Source organism: Gordionus sp. m RMFG-2023, chromosome 1, assembly GCF_954871325.1.
Source record: "Gordionus sp. m RMFG-2023 chromosome 1, tfGorSpeb1-WG-v2, whole genome shotgun sequence".
Taxonomy (NCBI): Eukaryota; Metazoa; Nematomorpha; class Gordioida; order Chordodea; family Parachordodidae; genus Gordionus; species Gordionus sp. m RMFG-2023.
Genome location: NC_088775.1, coordinates 36,651,707 through 36,672,022, shown reverse-complemented (window position 1 = coordinate 36,672,022; position 20,316 = coordinate 36,651,707). Strand labels below are relative to the sequence as shown.

Here is a 20,316-nt window from a genome sequence, read left to right as displayed (position 1 = left end):
ACACTTATATATCGATCCGAGATTCATGCTATAAGGAAATCGAAGAAGAACGCCTATAGACGGAAATGACGATGTTGAATTGATTGTCAGTCAGGTATAAATAGCATATAAAAACTAGCAAATTATTGTAAATAAGGTTAGTTCTTATATGATGGAAACAATAGATAATTATTTATTAGAAAGGGATATCAAGGTCAACAACATGATTGATAAGAGGAAGCGTAATCGCTTTAGTGTTGGAGTCATAGTCAAGTGAGGAGGGGCACGAAACGTTTCCTCCCTAGTAAATTTGACTGAAAAAATCAGTTGCTAATAAAAATTATCCCTCTATACTGCCCCTACCCTCTTATCCTAAATAATGTATAATATGTCACTATAAATAACGATTTAAGTATAAATTCAAAATTTTTAGAAAAAAAGGCATTTTAATATTTTTTTAAAAAATGAAAAAATTATTTTAAGAAAAAATATAATAGGCCTAATCTCCGAAAAAATTTATGGAAAAACTCTCACAGAAGTACCCCCACCCCATTTTAAGAAAAAGTATATTAGGCATAATCTCCGAAAAAATTTATAGAAAAATTCCCACAGAAATTCTAGATATGCCTGCGATAGGAGTGTGCTTAGAGTTGGACAGGTCCTTTATATAGGAATTAAGATACGGATATAAATTCTTTATTTAAAAAAATGTATTTTAGATAGAGATACAAGTATCATATTTAAAATATCAAGATATATTTTAATTTTACTAAATAAGATTAAGCTTTTAAGGGTCAAAATAATCTCGTGGATCACAAAACATCATCGCTCTTCCACTCAAATACTATATTTTATCTAGAAGAATAAGCCAGAAGATTTTGCTCATAGGTGGCACAATGATTGGATATCTATTAGCGAAATCTCGATACTTAGGAAATATTTTTCCGGCTAAAAATTGAGTTAACCCTTTTTAAAAATCGGCTCAAATCGAGTCGTTTAACAACATTTAAAGGAATTGTGCGTTACCTAACTGTGGAAATAGAGAGATGTATAAATCAACCAACAGAGGTATACATGCTAATTGTTACAACGAGTTGAAGATTAATTTCAAATAAAATATATAACTCTGTGTCTATAGTTTAGGAATTATTCCCGAATTTTTTAAATCGGTTGGAAATTTTTTAAATTTATCTAAAACACCAACAAACCATTATATTTTGACGACTAAAATAAAATATTCTTATGATATCATTTATGCGAGGTCCCGAATCGCACTATATTTTACTTGATCCCACTTCTCTATTTCCAAGATTCAATTAAATCGAATTTTTTTGAAGGCTGTTATTAGTCTTAGGGATTTTAAAAAGCAAAATAATAAACTAATATTTTTACCTTATAAAATTCATAATCCAGTTTATGAATACTTCTTTTACAAGTAAATTTTGAGAGAATCTTGAGAGACAAATACACTATTGGGATATCTCCGAAGCTTTTAAGTTTTTTTTATTCTTATTTATTTAAAACTTGTTGATAAATTCATATTTTTCTCGATTTCCCTCGAAACTCTCAAGAATATATAACTATGCTATTTGTCTTCGAATAATATCTTGAAAAGCACCTGCATCTATAAATTTGCGATTCCATTTTTCGCATGTGCATCAATAGCTAATCTCTGAGTAAAGACCTTTCATCGCTTTCCGCCAATCATTAGAAACCAAAAGAAGGAACATAGAAAAAGGTTAAAGTTTGGTATTATTTAAGTATTATTATTATTATAATATCAAATGATTTTTAAAAGCAATCAAACTGTAGATTGATTTGCTAAAATATATTATTATACTATTAGATATAATGTGTGGTCGTTCATTTATAGAATGACGTCTAATTTTTTAATCTTGCCATAACTCTGAAATGGCTAGAGGAAAATAAATGTTTCAAAGTTTTTGATATAAATAATTTATTGTGCCATAACTTCCTAAAACCTCATTTTAGAAAAAATTAACGCCTTTATTCTTTTATTTAATTTTAGATATAATAATGCGCATGAAGGTTTTTTTTATTGAGGCAGAGTATACTATATCTGCTATATAATATTATTGTTGTTGAATACCGAACCATCACGAATATAGGTTCGGTTCAGGTTCAAATAAAAATAACGGTTCAGGTTCGTTTGGTAAAAATAATAATATCGGCTCGGACCTTTGATCTAACCTTTTGGTATACCAATTTATAAGTTATGTAAAGTGAAAGTGAAGAACATATTTTAAAAATTTCATAACTATTATATTGAACCAGGCCGTATTCTACTCTTCTTCAAAATATGATGTCTATAAAGAGAAAGAATAAACTCTATGGGTGAGGACAATTTTTACGCCAATTTGGGTGGCTGAGTCAAATATCAAAATATAAAAATAGTTCCTGACAATCAAAAATTGATTATTGATAGTTTTTAAAAGAGTTATGCAGGGCTGTCATGTCGGTACCGGAGGAGTATTTGGCCGGCAAATACTAGTATGCATTAAAAGCATGTTTATCAATCTTATTAGACAATTTATATAAAAATATATTTGTGTCATGAAGAATCGTTTTAATTATAATTTTATATAAAAATTTTATAATATAAAAGCAAAAGAATTTTTTTTATTACCAAAATATATAAATATAATTTAGCTAAATCATGGTTTATTTTATAATAAATTTAAATTTATTTAATATTTAGCCGAGTATAAATTATATTAATTCTCATTTCTTTTACTTCCACTTGCTACATTTGATATATAAATTAATTTTCTTATTAGTTGTTCTGGTCAGATTTACAAAATAATTTATTCAATTCTGGTAAAAAGTTATATCTTATATTATATTTTATATAATATTAAGCCAAATTATTGAAATAATTGATCGATAATTATAAAATAATTAAGATTGATTAACTTTACAATATTCAAAATCTTTTATAGTTAAATTTTTATATATTCGAGATTATAGTTAAACCAAAGCATCAAGTTGGAAACATTTTCAAGAAGTACGCGATGGTAAATCAGTTAAAGCGGTATGCAGGTTTTGCAAGATATCCTATATTACCCACGTTGATAGAATGGTCAAGCATTTATTTAATCAGCTGTACTATGTGCCCTGTCATAATTAATGAAAAATTTTATTCAAATTCCAAAATATGAACCTCGAGAAAATCACACAAATGTAATTTGTAATAGCGCTAATAAAGAATTTGGTGAAATTAGCGAGAATTATTATCAAATTGGCTATTTTGTCTTGTGACTGAGGAAAATTTGATTCCATGAACTCTGATCAATCTACAGTCAAGGATTAAATGTAAATCTCAATCTTGTATAACAGGTTTCATAGATAGAATGAATCCCAAAGAAAAAAATGAGCACGATCAAATGTATGCAAAGGCTGTATATGTGAGCAATTTACCTTTCCACATCACTGCAAATTCCTACATCCAAGTTAAAAGATAACGTTCTATTTACACTTTACCCAGACGAAGGCAGCTGGCTGGATATCTTCAAGACAAAGAGTCAGCAGATATAGAGGCGAGAGTCAGCAGATATAATAGATAAAGCTCCTTATTTATCAATTATATCAGATGGCTTGAGTAACATCAAAAACGAGAGTATTATTAATTATATGGTGATGACGCCTGTTCCAGTATTCTACAAATTTTTAAATACTGAGAAATCGCCATACGGCATATTAAGCCCAGGAATTTTAAAATGTAATTCATGAATTGAATCCAGTAAGAGTATATTTATTAGTTACTGGTAATGCCGCTAACATGAAAGCACCCTGGAGAATTCTAAAATCTGAATCTACTTATAATCATATACAATTCTATGATTGTGCAGCGCATAAATTGCAGCTATTCTTTCACGATTTTGAACGATTGAACGACTTCAGTTACCATATTTCAATAATTAAAAAAATTGTTAAATTTATCAAGAATAAACACATACCAACTGCAGTATTTTACCATAAGAATCAGCATGTATACCTACATTAAGTACAATTAGCCAAACAAGATGAGCATCGTCAATATAATGTATGGAGCAAATACAAATATGTAAGAAAGCTCTGAAAGCATCAGTTGTTGAAGAAGCTGTATGTGATATTTGTCTCATAGAAATTACCAATAATATATTAAATGAGAAATATTTTGGAAAAAAATTAAAATTTTTTAGCTATGCTCCAACCTTTAGCTACTTAATTGTTGTAAGTGCAAGGGGATAAATGTACTTTGGCGCAAAAAATGAGATGCTTAATTTGGAAAAACACATAATATAAACATGCCATGATTCTATATTTCTCTATTTTGACTATATAAAAATAAAAATTATGTTTAAAAAGAGAAAAAATGATCTAAATACATGTGCTCACAATGCTGCTTATTTATTTGACCCCCAACATCAAGGGGAATATCTTACTAGTACTAAATTTGATGAAGCATGTGATATAATACAAAATAAGGTATTTTACAAGGTGATGATAATTAAAATATTTTAAATGATATAATAAATTTCAGAAGTAAAAGCGGCATATTTAATAGCCACATGTGGAAAGCGCTAACTTCCATTAGAAACAATCAGATTTAGGCCTCAAGTTGGTGGAATGCGCTTTGATAATTAAGAGAAGTGCTAATATTTTACTAATATTTCCTAGTTCTTAGAAAGAAATTGGTCGGTTTGGGATAATATTCATACGAAAAACAGAAATCGATTAAAGACTTCTACAACAGGAAAATTGCTAAGAATATATCATAATTTAAGATTTATTAAAAATATTAAAGAAAATAATGTTATTAAATATGAATCGGAACAAGACTCTGCCAGGGAGACCGAAACATTAACTAGGGAATGAATTAAAAAAATATTATGAAATACAATATTACATAGATTCATTTTTTAAATATATTATATATATAGATAATAATAATATTGGCGTAAAACACATTTATTTGAATTTGATCGTATTTGACCGTCAAATATCGGTCAATTAATCGAATTGTATTTGACCTGTCAAATGCATAACCCTGGTTAGGATATCCAAAACGGTTCACAGGATATTTTTATTAGAGGTTCGTTTGACAAAATTTTCAACGTTTCAGATTGGGTTTAGGTTTTTAAAAAGTCAAGATTATAAAACCGGTTTAACGGTTCGGTTCTATTTTAATCCTTGATTAAAAACCTCGATCTAGCCCATTTTTAAAAATGGTGGAATCAAGATTTTTTCAAACCAATATTACTTACGCTTTGTTATTTAGCCAAAAGAGAGTCAAACCTATCTGCCATCCTTTGGAGAAATCTCGAGGTTTAGGCAATGTTGACTAAAATCTTGATTTCGCCATTTTTTAAATATCCCGTAAATCGCAGATTTTAACAACGCCAGAAAATATTCTAATGTCAAACTCTAAATTTGAGTAATTAAATATATTCATTCATAAAATAAATCATATATAAAGCTAAATTTGCACATCATTTATAAGCTCGGTTTGTATAATGTTAATTTACCTCATCAGCCCCGCCTCGTAAAAAAAAATTCGCACAGTCAGGTATGGATTTATAAAATATTGCTATTTTTTTATGGCTAGAAATCTCTATTATTTTTGGTCATTTTGGTTGTTTTTTATTTCAAGTCTTATTTTAAAATATGAGAAGAATAACATATTTAAAGCATCCGTCGTGTTTTTCAGCTCGTTAATTGACACAATTAAAAATCATTAAGCTGATAAATATAATTCGGTTATGACTGACTCAGGTTTGTATTTTTTTTCATTTTTTGGCCTGGCTTGTGGTTTTAAATTATCGAGTACCCTTAGCTTAATCGAGACTATTCAGACCAGATTAACTTAACCTGCAGGCCTCTGATATTGATATTTTAAGTATTAATAAGCCAAAAATCAAGAATAATACAGGTCAATATAAAATTTATTCAAAATTATGAGATGAATCTCTAATTATTAATTTAAAATTTCTTCATTATACTCAATTTATATTTTTCTGCCTTGGTATAATTGACGTCAGGGATAAATGTATAATATATTTTGCCCTAATTATTTTATGCACATAAAGATATAAATTAGGGGACCAAAGCACGTTGGTTAATGGGGCACGTCATTTCACTCCAATTAAAATAAAAGCTCATATTGAAAAACAGTTGAAAAATGCTAATATAATTAATTATGTCATCATTATCGGCTAACGAAGATTTGGAAAATCTTTAGCATTTTAATTTTTACCGAGAGAAATATGTTTTTACATTTCAGAAGTAGCACAGAAAATATAATTGTATATTTTAACGTTTAAATTTATAAATAAAATTATAGTAAAGTTTACCCTATTTTATAAATATGAAAACTTTTAAAAGTTGTAAAACATGAATTAATGTGATTCTGAATAGTATTTTTCAAGTTAGAGGGCGTGGTCATGGTTTATACCAGAAACGTCCACGGCCATTTTAGTTTTTCCTAAAATATGCAAAAATAGTAAACTTTTTATTTCCTCTTTTGTAAAAAATTTATAGACTTATTATAATACCAATTATTATTTAAACCTTTATTATATGGGTGGACCAACTATGAATACGTGTAGGATCATCCAGAGTGCAAAAACATTAATTAAAAAAATTTCTAATTAAATAAATGGAAAAGTGTAGTTTTTATAAAATAGGCATTAAGTTCGGGCTCCTGTCCATAAAATTAGGTTTTATCTTATTTTTTTAAATGTCAGATTGTTAACACGCTAACAGGTGGTTGTATAGATAAAAGTGGGTAGAAGAAAAAAAAACCGTCATTCAATTGTTACACTGAGAATTCTTAACTAATTTTTAATATTGTTTCTTTTGATTAGAAAAATATCAAAATTTTTTTTATCTTATTATAGTTAATATAATCAAAATACTTTTCTACATAATATTTTAAATATTTTCGAACAGTGTTCTTTGAATTGTTCTAAATTTCTTGCAAAAATCATTGGTAATAGTTTTAACCTTTCAAAGTAAAAAAAATTAAATAAATATTTCATATCTATCTTATTTAAATTTTATCTATAGAATATATTGACCTTTTTTTTTGATTTTCTAAAAGTAGCTCATTGAATTTTTCGGTTTTATTATTTAAAACTATATTGATAAAAATGTTATCTTAATATATGTAAATGAATCCCTATGACATTTATGAATAAATAATCTTATACAATTATGATAGTTAAAAACATTATATCTTTCCTTTTTAAGAACTTTTTTAAAGTTAGTCATTGATAAATCTAGGAAGGGGGTCTTTTATTTAAGGCAGATAATTATGCTCGGATTCTTAAAAGTAATTTTAAAGCCTCGCCGATTCACTGTCGAAATACAATGTTCTTATCACTAATCCTTCAGTTTAATCCTTCTCCACCTATTTTATCCATCCGAATTTAACATTCCATTTTAAAATAGTTCCTCTTTTACACATTATAATTTACTTGGTTTTTCTCTTTTCCTCTGTTTACCTAATTAATTAGTTTATTAATATGTATTTTTATTCAGAGCTGCAACTATGAGGAGGGATAACAACTTTTATCATGGTAGGGGTATAATGATATTCGTCGAAGGATAGTAAGTTGATAGGGGGTAAAAGAGAGTAAGCTAATGTACGGTCTGCTAATGATTTAATTTCTTTTTTGCTATTTGGTAGGAGGTCGAAGAGGATTAAAAGAGGGCATGGTGAAAGAGGAGAGTCGAGGTGTTATATATTCATTGGCTTAAAGGGCGTATAAGTCCCTGCGGTAGAGGCCTTATTTTGGGACTGACACTGCATATATTTCAATGCGTTTTATGTATTATAGCATAGATAAATTTTAATTTTAGGAAAATAGCTAACATTTAGCTAAATTTGTTATCGTATACAATATGCGAAACATTCTTTAATTTACATTCTAAAATTTATAAATTGAGGGCCTATAAATGTAAAAAATAGGGCTGGTCAGAAAAATATTGACAGGGCTCCGAATCAAAGAAATAAAAACGAAATTTAACAAATACCAGGGATGTGAACTCGAACCCGGACCCTGAACCCTCGTATTTTGGCTGAACCCGGACCCTTTTTAAAAGTGGAGGGTCCAAGGGTTCTAGGTGTCATAAAAATTTTTAAAAATAAAATATTTTTTTAAAAAATAATATAAATTTTTTTAAATTTTATTAACTTTTTTTGCGGAATCATTTATTTTATCTGCGCGTTTTTCTTCCAATTTTCTTCCTGTTCCATTTTATTTAGAGATTGATATCATAAATTATTTTCCAGTGTAATAATATTTTATTATGTAAATTTATTAATATGCTATGTTATAGAAATACGTTGATTATTGAAAGTGAATTATTTTGTAATACAAGTAATAATATTTTAATTTAAATGATAATGCACAACACGTTGGTCCTCAATTTGTATGAGGCTAGAACGATTATTAAGTTTGAAAGATTTCTGTAATGATTTTATTATAGGAGCATGTGAAGTCATTTTGTCGGAAGATGATTGGTGCCAAATAAAGGACCTTACTAGTGTATTAGTCCAGGGACGGACTGGCAACGCTACGGCCTCGTGGGCATTTTTTATAGCGGCCTCATTTATATGGGGGTTTTGCCCCCATACACCGAGTTCTTTTAAATGGCTTCTTTGATTTACATGATTTTTATTACTGCTTATTTTTTGAAAATAAGTACAAACGTTTTACATTTTTAGTAAAAAAAAGATTAGAATTAAACTATAATCATATATTTTATTTTAAAAAAATGCACATCTAAAATCATATTCATTACCTATGTAAAATAATATTAATTGAAAATATATATTTTATATTAGATTTACAACGATATTGCACTATAAAATCAAATCATACATCACAAGTTAAATATAAAAAAAATGCATACTCAATATATTAAATCAATTAATTATAAATATAAAATTAATGCAGTTATACAATATTACAGAGAATAAAATTGCTGCACTTTTATAGAATCAGGCACCGATCATATTGTACATAATATTAATAAGATTCTAATAAAAGAATTAAGAAAATATATAATTTTTACGTTAATAAATCTCTCATTAACTTTGAACCTTTGCGCAAATATACAGTTCAATCTACGCTAATAGTTCTCGTTCAACTGACATCATTAAAAACGCTTCTAATTTTTCTTGGTCAATATTAGCTCTCAGTTTATTTTTATAATTTTTAATTTACTAAATGCTTTCTCGCAATTAACCTGCGTAAATGATAAAATTAAAATGTATTCATATGCCAATTGTATGCATATTGTACTTGTTACATTTATTATCACACTCTGATTTATTATCAAATTGTAATATTCCATCTTCTTCATTTGACTCTTCACTTGTACATGCGATATCATCGCCCCTTTTATTTAATTCTGCTACTAAATCTTTGAATACACTGGCAAATGAACATAATTCGTTATGAAATTTAACACTCAATATATATACCAATTGTGCCAGTTTTTCCAAGGCCTTTTAGAAATACCTTTACTATTTATTACATCAAAATGTCTTGGATTCAAATATTGCACATTCAAGATAAGCTCTCAATTCGCAGAAAGTAGTTCCGACAATCTGTTTATAACTTGATCAATTATAGAACGAAATAGTTCGAACCTATAAAGGTCAATCGATTCTTGAGGACGTTCATCTTGGCATTTTTCACTTTTTCTTCGCTCGTCCTATTCGATCTTTATACAGAGCATTTTGTACTCAGATACTCTCCGGGAGCTATAAATATGAAAATGTTTCATAAATTAGCAGCCATTTTATTGCTTTATTTTGAATATATGCAATAATCGATGATACAGAAGATTTAGCATCTTCTTTCATTTTCCATGCTGACAAGTACCTAATTTTTTAGTTTAAAGATATGACAGTGGCCCCATTATTTAAAAAATTTCCAAAGATATTATAGCTGTACTTAGAGTCTTAAATTTACATAAATTATCAAGTTTTTGTCTCAAATTATTTATTATCTATTATAAATTGAAGTGCCTTTATCGTTATTGGGAGCAAGCTCTCTTTAGCATATATCAATCTAAGGGCTTTTTCACGCACCCATTTTTTGCAGCCTACTCAACTTATTTTGGCCAGGTGAATTATTCTGTTTCACCCAAGCATCCATCCTTTTATCTGATTCACCGACCTGTCTTTTATTTGATTTCAATGAATTAAGAACAAAAAATGTTGGCTATATTATTTCTACAATAAATCAATGTATAAAAATATAATATAATAAATTAATCAAAACTTAGCTTTCACTCTACTCAAACGGTAGCATTTTCACTTCATTTGAAAAAAAACAAAGAAAAGTACGTGGTAATGATGTGTAGCGTTAAGCGACGTTATTGATATATTATGCATTAAAATCAGGGACCCAAACCGTTATTTATAACGGTTCAGTTTGGTTACGGTTCAGTATGTAAAAAATTATAATGGTTACGTTTTGGTTACGGTTCTTAAGAAGAAATTTATAAAGGTTCGGTTCGGTTCAGCTAATTATAAAGGTTTATAAAGGTTCATTACGGTTAGAAATTTTTTTTTTATTGAAGCAACACCATCTTCTAATTTATTTTTATTATAAGCTTCTACGAATTATATATAAAAAAAATATATAAGATTCAAAATAACTCATTTTTAAATATATTATTTGAACGTATAAGTAATATATTTTCTAATATAAATGGATTCCTTTTTGTTCGTTGTGACGATAACACAAATTTTAGCCCCTAAATAGCCCTTTCTACAGAAACTTGTGTTGCGGGAACCGCCAGTACTATAAGAGCAAGTTTATATAATTCTGGATATTCAAATTATTTTCATTTTTAAAATATAAAAACTGAACCGGTTTGAACCGGTTTGCCCGTTTTTTATAAAGGTTCTTTTTACTCCTTCAAAAAATAATTATATCGGTTCGGTTACGGTTATGGTTCAGATATTTATAACGGTTTATAATGGTTTAACTGTTCGTTACGGTTCACTCCGGGTCCCTGATTAAAATATAGTAAACGACATGACAATTCTCAAGGAATGTGATATTCAAATCATAGAGATATCATTAAAAATAAATATATGATAAGAGAAAATAATGTGAACATAATAATAATTTTTTTCTACTCGGCCTCAATTTTGATATTTTCCTCTGAACGGCCTCAAAAATTGACATTCTCTCGCGGCCTTGTGGGCAAAATGCCCACGGGCCTTATGGCCAGTCCGCCCAATATTAAGATTACAATCAGAACAATTATGTTTATTTGATTTTAAGGCATATGGATTAGATGCCGATTAGATTTAGAAAAATTTACAGTCCATTTTATAAGAAATATTAGAAAACATGAAAATTCGAGAGCAACAATATTTACAAAATAGTGTTGTATACGCTTCTATATATTTAGACCCTCGATATCAAGTTTTATTAAGTATTGAGCAAAAACAAACGGCTAAAGATCATCTTAAGGATTTATGGCATAAACAAAACTCCATTATTTACAATAGACAATATCTATTGGTTGTAGATAATAATTATCGATAATAATAATGATAGCAACATTGATGATCTTGAAATTTTACTTTAAGATAGAGAAAAAAAAATCAAATTATCATCAGATAGAAAGGAGGATCAAAAATGCCTATTGCATCTTCAATAGTAAAGTTCTCAGAAGTTAAGAGAATAAATAAGGATATAAATATTTTAAAATTCTGGGAAGAAAATTCTTCAATATATTCAGAATTATATATCTTATCTAGAATCTTCATGGCTGTACCGACGACACAAGTACAATAATTTTATAAAGATAACTATCTATTTTAGGTAAGGGTAGAACGTGAATTTTCATCTTTGAAATATATATTGTCTACTTTACGTGGAAATCTCAAGGATGGTATTTTAGAAGATATTATGATTGTGCGAGAATAAATCATTTAAAATATAAATTATTTCATTTTTAAATTTTTCATTTGTAAATTATGAATATGTATGTATTGAAGTATAATAATAAATGAATTTAAAAAAAATATTTTTTGAGTCATTATTTTATGTTCCCTGAACCTGAACCCGAACCCTGACCTCGGGTCCTTTAAAATTTTATTCTATTACCCAAACCCGGACCCTTTTTTTTTGTCGAAGGCTTCACATCCCTGATAAATACACATTATAAATTAAACTATACTGTTTTTTTTAAATTTTTCAAGTAATATATTATTCCATTTCACTCTAAGTAAAATAAGAATCGTAACAATATTCTAAATCCTACGTTTTATTTTTTATGAGTATTATATTATATACTAGCATCAAATTTTTTATTATTTGAAAAAAAATTGGTTTAAACTTTTTTGCTTTGTTTAAAAAGAAGATTTAGGTTAAAAGTGAAATTTCCTTGCAAAAATTTAGTCTTTTATCATTTTAACCACAAAAAGCAAAAGTGCGAGTATATAAACAATTTATTTTTGTAAATCTTAAATATATATTAACAGACAATTTCATATTTCTTCGAGATAAGGGAATCTTTCAAAATACTCAGCATATTTAAAGGTTTGAGCTCTTATCAAGTCATTTCCTGTTATTATAAATCACATTATAGAAGGACTAATTAATATTATTTACAGCAGAACTTGATTTAAATATTATGTATGAAATATATAAAAGTGTAAATCAAAAAATACTAAATCCGTTTATCGATATATATCCATTTACGATTTTAATTTAGGGTTATAATCCCAAAAAGGATAAATGTGACATCTGTTAGGAGTATATAATATAATAAACTCATAATGATTTTACAATTAAATATAAAAACATGAAGAAAATAAGGAAACTAATTTCGATCGAATGAATGACGAAGAGGTAGCTCTCATGTTTTGATTTAGTGTTTTAGCACTCCATAATTTAAATAGTTCATCTTTTTTCTATAAATAAACACTCATAATCTAACAACACAACGTACTGCAATATCAATAAAGGAGTATATTGTGCGATATGGTAAGCATGAATATCAGGACATTACGAAAACGATATCGCCTAAAGATCTTTTATCTAAAATGAGACATTCTAATATACAGGAAATCAACAATTTCTATTAGTCAGATAGGAAAGGCTATTTTTATGATATCAAATGAAATTATGTATCTTAGACCATTTCTAATAATGGAATTACAGTCCCGTTGTTTTGTTGCGATTTTTACCAATAGTCAATACGTCAAATCCATCCAATACATATCATCTAAAAAACGATAAAGAGCTTTGTGAATATTAAAAATTTTCTCGACTTTTAAATCTCTATTGCATCAATTAACAGATACAGTAATAACTAAGAAAATCCAAAAGCCTCATTTTATAAACTAATCATCGTGATCCGATATAAACCACGCCACAAATAATTCCAAGACCCCAAGAATGAAAAACGTTAAAATAAAGATGAATCCAATAATACCAGAGATATCATATAAATTGTTTGTAAACTAAAAAAAAGTGGAATATTTTAGATTGATGCTTAAATTTTTTCCAGTTTATATTAATTCCTTAATAAATAATTTTTTAGATATTTTTTTTTATATATATGCCATTTTATTTTAAAATTTTAGCAATTACATTCAAACTACTTTTTTGGTCAATTTTTTAAGAAAAATATTAGTTTTTAGATATAATTTATTTTGTTAGAAATTTTTTATCCTACTTAAAAGATGTTCAAGCATTGCATATAATGGCATTCACTTATAAAATCGTTCAATGGAATTTTAGAAATTACCAATTGAAATTAATTTTATAGGATAATTTTTTTTAAAATATTAATTTTATGTGGATGCAGAAGATAAAGCACCGATTTTGTAATTTGGAATTGGGTTTTTTTCCATCTCTACTAATTTTAAGAAAAGTTTTCTAAAAAAAAACTATTGATTCCATTACATATGAAAAATTGTTTACCAATTTTTTTTTCGGTAAGAACTTTAAAGTGAAAAAATATTGTATTCTATCTCTAACAGTTTTGAAAATAAGTATTACAATATTTAAAGTGGTACTTGTATAAAAATGGAAAATTAGATAGAATAATTCTGTAATAAATAAAATCAAAATTTTTATACGATTTTTCGGAACTTTCCAGAACAGATTTGAAAAAAGTTTCGAAAGCATCATTCCCTTTTCATACTCTTTTTTTTTAAAATTTAACAATATTGTTTAATTCGTCCATACATTATGTGGGAAGGCTTTTAGTCTAATAAATTAATATAAAGTACTTAAATTTGAATGAAAATAATATAAATGACCTTTATAAATTTTATATATTCTCATTTTAATTTCCTTTAAAAAGTAAATTTATCCTATTTATTTTTTTAAACTTAGAAAAAATTCGAAAATATTAATTTATCTTTTGATTATAAATTTGTTTTATTCAAAATGTAATAGATTTCAATTGTAAATATTTTATAGTTAAGAAAAAGATAATTTTAAAATTAATTTCGTTTATTAGAATGATTACATACGTGTTTGAGAATTAAAACATAATTTCTTTTTCTTTGGCAATAATATTTAAAAAAAATGACAAATTTTTTATATCTATTTACAATAATTAATATTTTATCGTCTGCGAGATTCTTTCACCTCAACGGGAATATACATCTCCGAATTTTTCAAAATTGAATAAAAATTAATGTTTTAAGTGGATGCGATTCTTTTTCAATAATTTGGTATGAAAATAATAATGAAAACATATATTTCTCTACTCCAATAAAAAATTTTTTTATAATTATGTTATTGTGAAACATTGATTGATGATAAACAAAATAAAAATGATAATGGCAATAGCAATAGCAAAACACCAATATTTAATCAATAATTTTTTTCCTAGGGTGTATTTTTCCCTAATCCTTTTATTCCCCCCTTTTAAATTCTTCGTTTTTGCTTTCAAAATAAAAAGCTGAATTTTTATTTAAAAATAGCTTTACATGCAGCATTTGGAAAAAAGGATTAATTTATATCCCGAATTTTTGGACGTATTCCCTCCTGGACAATGCAAAGTTTTCGAAGAAATGTTTTTCAAAATGGATATAGACCTGGATAAAAGATTGGGGTACGATGATATAAAAGCGGGATTTGAAAAAATGGGATGCCCTTTACCTCATCTGACAATTAAAGATTGCATCAAATTAGGTAAAATATATATTTATGAGTTAAGTATTTAAGTATAAAAAATCCTATTTTTTTATACTAATCCTCCATAGACCTATTTAAAAACCAATACGAATAATAGAATAACTAAAATGCATTTTAATTTATAATGCAAGGCCTATTTTTAAGGTAAAGAATTTTTCTTATTTCTTCTTTGTAAGATGCGATTTTTGACAGCAGATTAGTTTCAACTGAGAAAAGCCTTTTACAAGTGATTGATTTACCTTTTTTAAACATATTGTTAGATTGACAGGTTATCAATATAAATGTCAAATAATTTCTTTTTATTACAAACATATTAATAATTATTTCTAATAATTTGTTTCGAATTATTCAAATACAAAAAGAGTTATTTACTAGTTTGATTCTATTTGATTAGACTTAGCATGATGCATAAATTTAATCAAATTTATAATAATCAGACTTAACTCGTCATGTCACACAGATATTACTGATAATTTAAATAAGTTATACCTTAAAAATGACATATAAATTATTAGTTTACCTCAAACTTTTAAATATCATTTTATCAGGGCCACAAACCCATAAAAATATTCAACAGATTAATTCTTTCAAATGTCCAATGAATCGAATTCATAACTCAGAGTTCAGGTGGGAGCCTTGATCATTTTAATCTAAATTTTTATAAATCGTATTTAAAACTTAATAATTTTTATTAATTACGGGAAAATTGGCCCCTAAAAATTTCCCTCCAATAATAATCTTGTTATTTTAACTATATAATTATCTTTTAAGTTTATATCATTATGAATTCTAAGAAAGTATACTAGAAATTTTGATTTTTCTAAATATTTAAAAAATCCCCGGTCTTAATTTTTCATTTTGTTAAGTTATGATTAATTAAGAATAAGAATAATTAAACTACAATGACAAAAAAAATTTCCCATATTAAAATATATTATATGAAATTATTATTGTATATTATAATAATTTTTGTCTAATTTGGAAACTTTTTTGCCAAATATTTAGAGAGGATTTTCCAAAGTAAGTTCGGCCCTCTTTTCCATATTTACCTTAAATTTTAAGATTGCTTCGTTTTTATCAAAAAGATAGGCTCTGGTGACATTTAATTTGGTAATATTGAAGTGCTAAACGATTAAAAAATTTAAAATTTAATACTTATCTAGATAGTATGTGCTATATAAAAAAAATATTAATTGAAATTAAAATTTTAACATTTTAACATTTTTTGCAGCCAATATTCCTAGGATTAATTTTCTGGGGGACAAATATTCCGGGGGTCAATTTCCTATTAACTAATTCATTGTTTGCAAATATAATTTAATTCTAGAGAAATAAAAATCATATTGCGTTTTTTTTAGAAATTAGCCTATCTGGACCGGAAAAGGTTAAAATTTTAAAAAATATTTTTTGCCCGGCCAGTTAAATTTCTTGCCCGACTGCTATTAAAAGAAATTGAGTTTAAATTTCAAACCCATGTTAATTATTTTGAAGGAAAGAAAATAGGGCAGACTAATAGAAATATTTTGCACAAGTTGTCATACCCTGAATGTTTAGATGGGCTGCCGGGCCAGAACTCTAGTTTTTTCATTTATAAATGGGAACAAAACATTGATAAAATTTTAGTCAAATTTAACATATTTTGATCGATTTTCGAATATTCAATTCATTTTCTTTTGACAATTTATTATAAAAAATAGTCAATAAAGGAAATGACGGAAAATTGACGGTTCCCGAATTTTTATTGCTCATTCGTAAAGGTTACGAAGCTGACGAATCATCGGTGAGTCATCACGCAATTAATTTTATGTTATTACAACTAGTCTAGTTTGAAGCCACATTTCTAGCATGGATCATTCATCTTATAACCAGGGATGTCGTTTGCTTTATAAATTGAAGAACCCATTTCATTTAGCATAAAATAGTCCCAAAATCTGTAAAATTTGCAATTCGTATTTAATAAGGGTATGAAAAGTAGTTTACAAATTTCTTGAAGCGGCTACCTTAATTTGAAGTGGCTGCTATAATAAAAAAAAATTAGGCTACACACTTTTAGGTAGTTTGAGTCTCCCTGCCCTTAACGCCATCGTGGTTTATAACAATTACAAGTGAGAAAGGTGGAAAATTTATTCTAGATTGACAAGAGCTCAAATTAGACAGGTTACTTACATATACAAATTTTTTTTAAACAAGCTTTCTTATAAAAATTTTTTTTAATAAGCCTTTGAAAAAGGTATGGGATGTGTTCAGTGCTTTACCCTACGAAAAATCGGATTTCGATGTAGCTCTCGGTTTATTTAATTTCACAATCACAAATTCTCTAAAAAAATAATTATATATATTTCTTTGAAAAAGAAATCTTAATTTATTAATTATTTAGCAATGGCATGGCTAGGAAACTTAAAGGATGATTTTAATTTTTCTCTTATTTCTTCCTAATATAAAAAAAGCACAAAAATATAGGCAAGTGCAAGATGTGCAAATGACGAGCATAGAGGACGCCTCGGATAAAAAAATGGTTAGGAATTTTTTCGAATTAAAAAGTCAAGTAATATTTTAACATCTAAACTATAAATTTATATATGATTGGTCCCAGGACCGTAACCAAAGAAAGTGGAAGGGGGTATATTTGTTGAAGAATTTGCATATTCAATTAATAGTTAACTAAAATTAATTATATGCAAACTCTTAAGACTAACAAAATAATAGTTGAATATCATATTAATTTTAGAATATGAATTGGAAATTATTCGACATATTACCAGGTAGAATGCTATATATTAGAAACCTTCAAAAATTTTTCAACCCGGCTCGGTTTTTTTTGTACAATTAATTCAGATTTTTAAAATTTTCATCACCGCTCCTTTAAAATGTTGTCACTTTAAATAATTTGTATTTAGTAAATGGTCTGATATGAAAATTAAGTAAATGAGAAGTCACTTTTAAATGAATCATTACGTGATTTTGTAACTGGTTACTTGATAGAATGTAATTTTTGAAATGAACGATATTATTATGAAATTTAAAATATTTTATTATTTTAAAAATATTATTTAATTAAAAAAAGGTTCAAATCAGAGACTTGCAGGTACTAATTGCATGGCCTTGCCCGGGTTTTACCCGACCCATATTATTTAAAATAATTAAAGGCCCAGTTAAAAATATATCAATTTGGCATTTTACTATTCGTTTTTCAGCTAATATTAAATCACTTAATATCTAACAATTTTTAAAATTCTCTTCTTTATTCTAAAAATGAAGATGATTTTATATTTAATTTAAAAGAAATATTGCATTTTGGTAGCGTCACGGGGAGAGGGGGGAGCAGGCGCTAGAGCCCCCTAAAAAATTTAAAAAGCCCCCTTTTGAAATTGTTAGTTAAAAAAGGTCATTTTCAAAAAAATTAACAAAAAATAATAATTTTTAAGCCCCCTCAGATTGTAAAGGCTAGTGACCAGGGTTGTCAGGTCAAAATTTTCAAATTGTGGGAGAAATTCGGTATTTTGTGGGAGTAATATAAATATTGTGGGAGAAATATGAAAATTGCTAAGATTTAGAATTGACTTAGTTATCCGCTTATTATTTTTTATAAATATAAAATCGAATCTATTTTCCAAAATAAAATAGGTAATTATTTTTCAAAATAAAATAGCCAACTATTTTTCAAAATAAAATAGCCAACTATTTTTCAAAATAAAATAGCCAACTATTTTCAAAATAACATATCCAACTCTTTTTCAAAGTAAAACAAGTAACTATTTTCTAAAATAAAATACGCAACTATTTTTCAAAATAGGTAATTATAGTACGACACAAAATTTCTTAAATACTATCTTTATTATTAAAATAACATATTGATTTAATATATTAATTTTGTTAAAAAATAATAACTAACGATCTTTTTTAAATACAAAAGAATGTAAACAAGATAAAATTTTATAAAAAAATTGTAATTTTACAAATGTAAAAAAATATATTTTATGCTAATGTATAAATAAGATTTTATAAAAAAACAAACAATTTTAAATTTACAATGTAAAAAATAATTATAATCAGTGCGGGGAAGTTGTTCTACAGTATTTAGTTAATACAATGGGGGAAGGGAATATGATATTTTGAGGCATCAAAAATCTTCAAAGCATAAATCAGTGCAGGGCAGTCTATCAACATCTATAGCAAAACAAAAATATTCTTCAAAAATAAGAAATAATACAGATGCAACTACAGTTGCGGAAATGGTAAATACCTATCATGCAGTACAACATTCAGAGAGCTACTTAACATCACAATGTTGGTAGAATTTTCCTCATAATATTTAACGACTAATATAAATGAAAAGTATACTTTGTAGAACACAAATGGGCAAGGCTATCATCAATGTTTTAGGATATAAATCCAGAAGGTCAATTCTAGACGATTTGAAAGATGTGCAAACATATGCAATTCTAACAGATGCATCTAATAAGGAGATATCAAAACATTTCCCTTGATCCTCCCCTATTTCAACAAAATTAATGTTATTTCAATAAAACTATTAAAAAAATTTTGTCCAGATATGAAATATCCAAAGACATAGCTAACCATATATAATGATAAATATGCCAGATTTGGCATTACCAATGAATTGCATGGCAGCTTTCTGATCTGATAATTCCTCAGTGAATTTGGCAAAAACCAGAGTGTATTTACAGAATTGAGTCAGCATAATGTTGGTTGACAGGTTCCTCCTAATACGCGCCATCGTAGAATTTTAAAATTTTACAAACCTTTAAAAAATAAATAGATTATAAAAGCTGTCCTAATATTTTGAAAAAAATTTTCAAAAATAAATGGCAGAAGTATATTCAGGAATTTTACATATAGGAAATCTACTATATGCTGTTAATATGCAGTTGCAATCAGAAGATATAATTTAATAAAGGATCACTAAATTATGCTGCAGAAATATCAAAGTAAGAATATTATTACTATTATCGGATAATTATTAATAAGATTTAATATGATGTCATGTTTGAGGAGATTGTAATGCTTCTTTATTTTTATGATTTGCCAAAATATTCAAAATATTAATTTTACAATGTAAAAAATAAATTTATTTGATTTTATGCAAATGTATAAATAGGATTTTATAAAATATAGAAAGTCA

The 20,316-nt window shown here is 26.8% G+C and overlaps 1 protein-coding gene across 1 annotated transcript in view; it reads left to right on the top strand.

Annotated features, from left to right (window-relative positions):
- Positions 1-3,350: 3,350 nt before the first annotated feature.
- Positions 3,351-20,316, top strand: part of LOC135924908 (EF-hand domain-containing protein D2 homolog) — a 28,523-nt gene continuing 11,557 nt past the window's right edge. The window contains exons 1-6 of the mRNA XM_065460037.1: positions 3,351-3,449; positions 4,348-4,467; positions 14,960-15,170; positions 16,871-16,953; positions 17,392-17,461; positions 17,621-17,718. Coding sequence (XP_065316109.1) covers positions 3,351-3,449; positions 4,348-4,467; positions 14,960-15,170; positions 16,871-16,953; positions 17,392-17,461; positions 17,621-17,718 — 681 coding nt within the window. The remainder of the gene's footprint in view (positions 3,450-4,347; positions 4,468-14,959; positions 15,171-16,870; positions 16,954-17,391; positions 17,462-17,620; positions 17,719-20,316) is intronic.